The following is a 10,300-nucleotide window of genomic DNA, read 5'->3' on the forward strand; positions in this document are numbered from 1 at the left end:
ATTAATTTCAGTTTGTAGCTTGTCAAACAACATACGCAGTTTGATCAATTGTAGTATGTGGTGCTGTGGCTGAAAAAACTTAGTCACTAAGGCCAATCTGACCTTGCGAATAAGTGTCTCCACTGTATTTCTACAAACCTGTATAATTTCACTGTAGCTTAATTAATTAATTTCAGTTTGTAGCTTGTCAAACAACATACGCAGTTTGATCAATTGTAGTATGTGGTGCTGTGGCTGAAAAAACTTAGTCACTAAGGCCAGTCTGACCTTGCGAATAAGTGTCTCCACTGTATTTCTACAAACCTGTATTACATAACAATGCCACATAAAACAAATAAAACAGTACAGTATACCTAATATCTTTCTTAACATTACATTGATAATGCAACATTCTGCGTTTGCTTACAAAAAGTCTATTTTAATTCTAGAGAATTTATAATAGTTTAATACCTTCAGTCTCTTTAAATATTTAATCAAATATATTTATTCACAAATTGAGTAAAAGTAAATGTATAGGAAAGCATTACTGGACTAGGACTTCAATACTTGTTTAAAATATGGTTTCCAAATTGAATTCAAAACATGAATCTTTTTTTCTACAAGACACTGAACAAGATACTGTGAATGCACAACAGCAAAATAAATAGATAAAGAAATCCACCAAAATGTCTCCTACGACTACAGCAGTGCAAGACAACGAAACAAATGTCTCTGGTAAGTGTCTTTGATGGACAGAGTTGACCATAAAATCTAAATACAAACTGCAGCGATTCCAGCCGAGCATGTGATGTCTCTGCTGATATGTTGAGTTTATAAACTACATTTCCAAGGCTGCTTCATTTTGATGATGACTGCATTAACCACTTGTAACTGTCTATAAGGACGAAGCATTTGTCCTATGAGATGAAGTTGAGCTTGAAGAGCACCGTCTGAGGAGTGGTGACATCAGCCACTGCCAGTTCCTGTCCATCGACTAGTCCAAGCTCTGCAAGCACAAGCAAGCATTTAAGACATTAAACAACATCAATATATTTTCGAAATACACTTATTAAATAGTTACATATACTACATGATATCACAATAGACTTTCAATCACCTTTCAGCGTTTTGTTTAGATTTGGTCGCGTTCTCTCTTCAATAGATGCTACGGTCTGAAAATAAAACCAAACAGATTCAAATGTTTTAAAAAATAAACCGCTAAAGCATAAAATGCATGTTCAGAAAATCCTGATCTAAGTGAACTAAATATGACAAGTCTGGTACATGTTAGAAATGTTCTAACCTGTAAATACAGAGTTTTGTTTTTTCCATCCAAAGTTGTCGTGATGGCAGGAGACTTCATTTGGCTAGTAGACAAAGGATTCAGTGTTATTACAAACAGGAGGAAACAGCTTCAGAAAAGATGTCAGATAACGCATGAGGAGAACACATTTTTTGCATTTCATCATATTTAACATTGTCATGTTCAATATTTATTTAACTAAAAGGAATATTATAAAATGATGAATCAGATTCTTTCAGTAGGCTTTGTTTAGAACAGGAGAAGATATTATGCATTCATTTTGGTATTGGCATTTCGTTGATATGCGTTCGTCTAATACAGTAAAATTATAATTTAATGGCAAGTGTATCTAACCATTTAATTAATATAGTCATAATTTAGGATGATAATAAACAAAAAAAGCTGTATTAAATGTATGTATCAATTTAGTTTGTTAGGAATACATTTCAAGAATCTGAATAGGTAAAGAAGATAAGCTGGTAAGTACTGTATTTGTAATCTTGACTCTTTATTTGTAAGCCATATGCTTAGATAATCAACAGTGCTTCTACTCTAAAAATTGTAACAAATTTTCACTTTAGTTGCCTTTACTTCATTTTCTTTAACTATTTTATATGATAAATATTCTAAGAATATATGTATATATTTATACAGTATGTGTGTATGGGCATGCATGTATATATCTTGTTTATGTATATATTTTGTTGATGTTTGTTTTTTTATGGTAACATTTATGGTAAATTAAATACATAAATAAAACAAAACAAATATGTTAAAAGAAAACCATAGATGACCATGAATGAACACGGTGACTCACAGAGAGGCATTCTCAGTCAAGTAGTCCAGAATCTCCTGTAGTTTAGCTGAAGGTGGGAACTGTAGGTCCTGTGGCACCTGACTGCAGGCAGAACAATTCTCCTACACAGAGACATTCAGCATTAATGTCATCTTTTAGTTATGTCCTTTAAATCAAGTTCAAATCATTAACCTTTCTCTCAGCCTCAAAGGTGTACGTGTACAGCCCATCCACATCATTGAACACCAGGTAGTTGTTCAAGGGAACATAGGCGCTGTTCAGCAGAAGTAAAAGAATAAATCAGACATGTGAATGAACGATGAATTCAATGCTCTCTCCTGGAAAATAAGTCGTTATACCTTACCTCGTGGCAATTTTAAAAACCTCGGTGGCGCAAGCAGCTGAAATGTGAAAGAAAGGAAGAAGCTCTATTTCCAGTTGCAGCTCAACTTATTGAAAAATATCAAAAGAAAATCAAGCACCATTAAACCAGAGAACACTTGCAATGTCAGCATACCAGCAATAACAGCATTTGTAGAAGCCACAGCAGGAATTATTCTCTTCACGACCCCTGAAACACAGGTGAGGTAGAACATCAACTATAGGAGCTTCTGAACGATAACTTACAAACTGCAATATGTACCATTATAAGTATAAACTTGATTTTGATATTTTCTAAAAGAAATTACAACAGTGCTTGCCTATGCAAATTTATGCACCATGATGCTAGTGCATTGTGGGTGGTTGCCAGGGCATTTGAGTGTTTTTATTTTGTTGTATCACATTGTTCTGGGTGGTTGCTAACTGTCAAGAGTCAAAAGACCCCCGGAATGAAGGACCTAGAAGTTCCTCTGACATTCAGGTCTCTCAATATGGTTCGGGTTCCCAATAAGTGAACCTAGGACCTAAAATTTTCAGTTTCAAGGTTTATACACTACAGTTTAGGGTACCTTTTTATTTTTTTTTATGTTTAAAAAGAAAAAAAGTCTCACCAAGGCTGCATTTATTTGCTCAAAATACAGTAAAAACTGTAATAGTGTGATATACTACTACAATTTAAAATAACTTTTTTCTATTTTTATATATTTTAAAGTGTAATACAGCCCTGATGGTGAATTTTCAGCAGCCATCACTCCAGTCTTCATTGTCACAGAATCCTTCAGAAATCATTCTACTGCTTATTTGAAACATTTCTTATGATTATCAATGTTGAAAACAGTTGGACTGCCTGATATGTGTGTGAAAACCATGATAGATTTTAATGTATCCTTGCTAAATAAAAGTATTGTAATTTTGTACATTAGAGTATCTCTGGACATTGTCTCCATCAAAACTGTTTACAAATGAGAGGATTTTACAAAATTGCTAACAGGCCCTTCTCACTCACCCTGGGTGAGTCTGTAAGTCACCCCAGTGATGCTGAACTCTGCTGCTCTTTCCAGAGATTTCTGGTACACCCACTGGATGTGCGTTGGGTCATCTCCATCTAGGCCTACACCGTCTGAGGAAAACACATTCAAATGTGAAATAATAGCAGACTACCTAGCAGCAACATGACCAAATATCCAATGGTTGTTTGAGACTCAATGCAGATCCTGTCAATTCAAGTACCTCCAAAAGGCTTTTCTTTGGGCCAAAGAAGCATGCGGACGTATTCAACGCAATGTTCTGGTAACCGTGGCATTGAGGCTATAGTGCACATCGGGAAGTTTATCTGTGTAGGGGACAAAAATGAGTATGACAAAAGGCTTTTGAAATTTAACTTAACACAAAATCCCAGTGTGCACCTGTGGAGGGTAGAGTTCGAGGGTGCAATCGATGCAAGCTGTCATGCCTGGAAGAATGACTCGGGCATTGCCCTTGAAGCCCTCTGTGCCTCCATCTATTAATGGAATAATGGAACTGAGATCTAGGACACCATCTTCATAAATCAGCAGAGATAACTGAGAAAGACAAAACAAGGAAATACTTTATAATAACTTTCATTAATAAATCATTAAGAAACATTATATAATGTTTAACAGATCGTTAGTTAATATATATTCAAATAGAAAAGTTTCAAGAAGTGCATGATCATATGAATTGAAAATTTAATGGCATTTGTAAGCATTTCAATTTACATTAAATAATGATCTGGTAATCATTAGGTAATGTTTAATAACTACATTAGTAAACATTAACAAGCACATTACCTCATATTTCTAGCTATGTGAATATATATTAGCTATAAAATATATAGCTATGTGAAAATATAAAACTAAATGCATAAACTATAATATAAGCACTTCTCACAGAATAGAAACACTTTATTTAAATGACAGAGAGGACTTTAGGTCTATGCATTTATACGGACAGATTGTTATATGTTCAAGACAATAAACACATACCAGCATCCCATTCATCCATCTTCTGGCAACAACAGAGTCCAGGCCACAGACTACTATGTGAAATTCTAGACAGTAACAACAAAAATAATAATAATAATAATTAAAAAAAATGTAAAAAGTTTTTCCAAGCAAAAACTGCCCTCAAAAAGTGTCATAATATATATGAAACAACAGTCTCACAATGCAGGACAAAACTGTCACATATAATATTGACATTTTAGACAAAAGAAAAAGGTTTATAGGGTATTTACGCCTGTAAAATGTCTCATCCAAGTCCTGGATTTTCTTAAAATGTCTGCATCGTTTATTAAGGTAAACACAAATATTTGACACACATATATATTACTTATACACTCTTCTTAGCAAAATATAGTAAAAACAGTTTAAAAGAACTGTTTTACATTTGCCTATATTAAATGTGATTTATTCCTTTGATGGCAGAGCTGGTTTTCAGCTGCCATTACTCAAGACTTCAGCATCACATGATCCTTAAGAAATCATTCTAATATGCTGATTTTTGTGCTGAAGAAAAAATTCTTATTATGATAAATGTTGAAAACCGTTGTGCTACTTAATATTTTTGTGGAAATCTTACTGACCCCAAACTTTTGAACGGTACTGTATCAAATAGAAACATATAGCAGCATTTCAACATGCCCAAAAATGAAAATGTCCTGAGGGAATGATTAAAAAAATGTTTTAGAATTTGAACATCCAGGCTACATTTAATACACTTTGAAGGATACGGGACAACATTGCAGCCTGGGACCCTGCCATTTACAAAGTCTGCTGCAACCTCTGCCTTTGGTCGGCCCACATCCTTTGGTCTGTAGATACAACAGCGATCAGTTTACATTAATAAAAAAGAACAAGAAAAGGCTCAAAAAGACAGCTATCAGCTGACTACGACTAACCTGAAGAGGAACTGTCTGTTGAGGTTAGAAACATCAATGGTGTCCATGTCCACCACATGAATGTGCCGAAAACCTGACAAGGCCTGCGTGATAAAATTGCACCATGTATGAGCATGATAGGACAAAACACAGCAATTAGCCTCTTTGTAATTTCAAGGTATAGAGTATTGCAGCTGTCATTATGCATTGAACAAACAAGAATCTGTCTAAAATAAAAATACAGCACAACAAAAACTGTACCAGATCTTTGAGCAGCTCACAACCAAGTCCACCAGCTCCAATAACCAGAATTTTGCATGTGTCCAGTAAAAACTGGAGAGACTAGAAGAATATGTGCACAGTTTATGAAAAGAGAAGAGAGTAGAGTAACATTCAGGTTTTACAACAAACCGACTGATCTCATGAAGCTAAAATAGCTCAAAAACTATCATCCTTTATTACAATGGTGGATTATTGTGATGTTTTTATCAGCTGTTTGAACTCTGATTCTGAATAATATATATATATATATATTATATATTCTCTCTCTTTTTTTATAATTTTATTTACATTATTTTTCCAGGTCTGTAAATCTTCTTCATACATCCTGTTGTTGAGGGGATACATTAAAATGAGAAATATCTTGATTTTTAGATGTTTTGTTGTATTTTAATGCTTGATTTGTCATTCATCTTGTCATCTTAAGGCACCCTGATTGAGAAACTGCTTTATTACAGTCACAGAACAGAACCTGAATCAAATATTCTGCATATAGCTTATAAATTTTTTTTTTTTTTAATTAAATAAATAAATAAAAAAGAGGTAAACAGAAGAAAAATTACCCTATGGACATAATCATTTTCAGCATGAATCTTTATCTGTTACAATAATGTAATAACCCCATGATAACCTCAGTCAAAACACTCTGTCCTATAAGGCATGGATATTTATAAGAAAAAAGCTCTTGCTGTACAACTTTTATTTATTTTTATTTATTTAATTTGGTAAGAAGTAGAGCACAATAAATGCACAATAAATAAATTAGCAGCCTGTCTTGTTTTTTTTTTTTACCAGCCATTAAGTAATCTACACAAAGCAAAATGAATTGAAAAAATAAAATGAATTGTTCTGATAAAATGCCTCCAAAGCTGAACTTTGTGATTGACTGATTATCTCCCTAAACGTAGCCATAGATTAACGTAAACATTTTTAAATGGGGTGTGGAATATACATTACATTGAATTATATTATTATATTTAGTATAACAGAGTTCATTGAGATGTATGTCATACCTCAGTGCTGGGTTCAAAATCCGGATGAGTGAAGGGTCCAACTCTCTCCAAGAACTTTTTGACATGGTCCCATCTTCCCTGCCAGTCTGTGTGATCCCCACTCCCTCCATCCACAACCATACTGTAGAGAAATACAGCACACTCACTACTCAAGCTTATTTAGTAATTACAAAACACATTCCCATGTGTGACCCTGGACCACAAAACCAGTCATAAGTAGCACGGGTATATTTGTAGCAATAGCCAACAATACATTGTATGGGTCAAAATTATTGATTTTTCTTTTATGTCAAAAATCATGAGGATATTAAGTAAAGATCATGTTCCATGAAGATATTTTGTAAATTTCCTACAATATATATAGCAAAACTTAATTTTTGATTAGTAATATGCATTGGCATGGACTTAATTTGGACAACTTTAAAGGCAATTTTCTCAATATTTAGATTTTATTTATTTTTTGCACCCTCAGATTCCAGATTTTCAAATAGTTGTATCTCGGCCAAATATTGTCCTAACAAACCATACATCAATGGAAAGCTTATTTATCCAGCTTTCAGATGATGTATTAATGATTAATTAATGATTATGACTGGTTTTGTTGTCCAGGGACACATAGAACATAATATACAATATGTTTGTATGTACAATAATAATTAAGGTATGGCTTGAATGGCACTGAATTTAGGAAAATTTCATAATTAATAATAAGAAAGTGTTTTATATTAAATGTTATGAAAGAACATTAAGGCATGTGTGCAAACAGCAGTGTTTGGAGGTTTCGCAAGCTTTCACCGCGCTTTCAGATAGATTACGTTGTATTTTATGTACAGTGGGCCTATATGCGGAGAGCTGTTTAAAATATTGTCTGAACAATATCTGCAGTACGGATGAAGCTCATTCTAAGAATCAACACCTCCCAAAGCAAACCTGCTGGCTGCCACATCTAAATTCTTATCTTTCATTTCACTAACTTCTCATTCAGCTCCTCTATTCTCCTTCTTTTCTTCTCCCTAAAAAGAGAGAGTAAAAGAAGGTTCATTCATGCTCTGCTATCCGCAAGTTAACGTTCTTGCGTCCTGTTGATTGAACTAAAGCACTGTTACGAGGGATTTATGTGCAGTCTTGTATAAAATTTCACTTACGGCTCCTCTCCTTCCGCCATATTGTCATAAACATTCGAAATGAAACGTGCAACCTTATGACAAGGCAGAGCTGTAATCCACCTGACGCACAATGTTGTTTTCAAAATAAAAGTCCTGAAAATAGTCTGGAATTCTTCATAATCCAGTCAAAAAAACACATTTTAATAAACAAAATGACAGCACAAAATGAGCCAGTTCGTGAAATTAGTAGTCATGGGCGTCATGTGACACACAGCAGCCACAACATGTTTTTTTATTTATTGTTTTTTATTCGAAACATCCCCAAACGCATTAGTTACAATAATGTAATAACCCCATGATAACCTCAGTCAAAACACTCTGTCCTATAAGGCATGGATATTTATAAGAAAAAAGCTCTTGCTGTACAACTTTTATTTATTTTTATTTATTTAATTTGGTAAGAAGTAGAGCACAATAAATGCACAATAAATAAATTAGCAGCCTGTCTTGTTTTTTTTTTTACCAGCCATTAAGTAATCTACACAAAGCAAAATGAATTGAAAAAATAAAATGAATTGTTCTGATAAAATGCCTCCAAAGCTGAACTTTGTGACTGACTGATTATCTCCCTAAACGTAGCCATAGATTAACGTAAACATTTTTAAATGGGGTGTGGAATATACATTACATTGAATTATATTATTATATTTAGTATAACAGAGTTCATTGAGATGTATGTCATACCTCAGTGCTGGGTTCAAAATCCGGATGAGTGAAGGGTCCAACTCTCTCCAAGAACTTTTTGACATGGTCCCATCTTCCCTGCCAGTCTGTGTGATCCCCACTCCCTCCATCCACAACCATACTGTAGAGAAATACAGCACACTCACTACTCAAGCTTATTTAGTAATTACAAAACACATTCCCATGTGTGACCCTGGACCACAAAACCAGTCATAAGTAGCACGGGTATATTTGTAGCAATAGCCAACAATACATTGTATGGGTCAAAATTATTGATTTTTCTTTTATGCCAAAAATCATGAGGATATTAAGTAAAGATCATGTTCCATGAAGATATTTTGTAAATTTCCTACAATATATATAGCAAAACTTAATTTTTGATTAGTAATATGCATTGGCATGGACTTAATTTGGACAACTTTAAAGGCAATTTTCTCAATATTTAGATTTTATTTATTTTTTGCACCCTCAGATTCCAGATTTTCAAATAGTTGTATCTCGGCCAAATATTGTCCTAACAAACCATACATCAATGGAAAGCTTATTTATCCAGCTTTCAGATGATGTATTAATGATTAATTAATGATTATGACTGGTTTTGTTGTCCAGGGACACATAGAACATAATATACAATATGTTTGTATGTACAATAATAATTAAGGTATGGCTTGAATGGCACTGAATTTAGGAAAATTTCATAATTAATAATAAGAAAGTGTTTTATATTAAATGTTATGAAAGAACATTAAGGCATGTGTGCAAACAGCAGTGTTTGGAGGTTTCGCAAGCTTTCACCGCGCTTTCAGATAGATTACGTTGTATTTTATGTACAGTGGGCCTATATGCGGAGAGCTGTTTAAAATATTGTCTGAACAATATCTGCAGTACGGATGAAGCTCATTCTAAGAATCAACACCTCCCAAAGCAAACCTGCTGGCTGCCACATCTAAATTCTTATCTTTCATTTCACTAACTTCTCATTCAGCTCCTCTATTCTCCTTCTTTTCTTCTCCCTAAAAAGAGAGAGTAAAAGAAGGTTCATTCATGCTCTGCTATCCGCAAGTTAACGTTCTTGCGTCCTGTTGATTGAACTAAAGCACTGTTACGAGGGATTTATGTGCAGTCTTGTATAAAATTTCACTTACGGCTCCTCTCCTTCCGCCATATTGTCATAAACATTCGAAATGAAACGTGCAACCTTATGACAAGGCAGAGCTGTAATCCACCTGACGCACAATGTTGTTTTCAAAATAAAAGTCCTGAAAATAGTCTGGAATTCTTCATAATCCAGTCAAAAAAACACATTTTAATAAACAAAATGACAGCACAAAATGAGCCAGTTCGTGAAATTAGTAGTCATGGGCGTCATGTGACACACAGCAGCCACAACATGTTTTTTTATTTATTGTTTTTTATTCGAAACATCCCCAAACGCATTAACTATATCATGAAATATCTTGATTCTCACTTTATAGATTATGTTGATCTATAGTGGGCGATGGTCAAAGTAACCTAATAATGTAATCTATTAACTAAGCATAAAAACCTGTCTGTTTACTTAATTAACAGATAAGGATGTCATGTCATAACATATTTTAATGCGACTGAGTTTATATTTAATGTGAATTTAACATTGAAAGTTAATGTGAATAAAAACATTGCAAGTGAGGCTACTAATCATAACACTTTCATTGTACAGAAAGAGAGCAAAGAACATTTACATTATCAAAGAACATTTTCACAGACAGTCTAGTTCAAGCACTCTCAAAAACTACCATTAAAATCATAGAAGCTGTTTAC

General features: G+C 33.8%; 1 protein-coding gene across 5 annotated transcripts; it reads right to left on the reverse strand.

Annotated features, from left to right (window-relative positions):
• Positions 1–51: 51 nt before the first annotated feature.
• LOC107600288 (NEDD8-activating enzyme E1 catalytic subunit-like) lies at positions 52–9,776 on the reverse strand. Of its 5 annotated transcripts, XR_001610747.1 has the most exons (19): positions 7,796–7,924; positions 7,625–7,663; positions 6,651–6,771; positions 5,620–5,700; positions 5,380–5,462; positions 5,212–5,292; positions 4,717–4,760; positions 4,466–4,530; positions 3,866–4,021; positions 3,690–3,792; positions 3,466–3,579; positions 2,596–2,649; positions 2,443–2,479; positions 2,271–2,352; positions 2,100–2,200; positions 1,283–1,346; positions 1,097–1,151; positions 304–985; positions 52–138 (listed from the first exon to the last, which is right to left on the reverse strand). XR_001610747.1 is itself a non-coding variant. In XM_016292141.1 (18 exons), exons 1-18 carry the CDS (start codon positions 9,663–9,665, stop codon positions 897–899), a joined length of 1,389 nt encoding a protein of 462 aa, XP_016147627.1. In that variant the 5' UTR covers positions 9,666–9,776; the 3' UTR covers positions 264–896. The 5 variants fall into 5 exon arrangements, 4 of the variants coding, with proteins under 4 accessions (XP_016147627.1, XP_016147626.1, XP_016147630.1 ...); XM_016292141.1 differs by lacking the exons at positions 52–138; positions 6,651–6,771; positions 7,625–7,663; positions 7,796–7,924 and adding exons at positions 8,501–8,621; positions 9,475–9,513; positions 9,646–9,776 and having other exon boundaries at positions 264–985; XM_016292140.1 differs by lacking the exon at positions 52–138 and having other exon boundaries at positions 264–985.
• Positions 9,777–10,300: the final 524 nt, after the last annotated feature.

Source organism: Sinocyclocheilus grahami, unplaced genomic scaffold (assembly GCF_001515645.1).
Source record: "Sinocyclocheilus grahami isolate Dianchi unplaced genomic scaffold, SAMN03320097.WGS_v1.1 scaffold281.1, whole genome shotgun sequence".
Lineage (NCBI taxonomy): Eukaryota > Metazoa > Chordata > Actinopteri > Cypriniformes > Cyprinidae > Sinocyclocheilus > Sinocyclocheilus grahami.

Coding starts and splice junctions, on each gene's coding strand:
- LOC107600288 (XM_016292141.1), bottom strand. CDS start 9,665: ATGGCGGAAGGAGAGGAGCC. Junction 2,353..2,442: donor GTTTTTAAAATTGCCACGAG/GTAAGGTATAAC, acceptor TCTGCTGAACAG/CGCCTATGTTCCCTTGAACA. Junction 2,201..2,270: donor CCTTTGAGGCTGAGAGAAAG/GTTAATGATTTG, acceptor GTCTCTGTGTAG/GAGAATTGTTCTGCCTGCAG.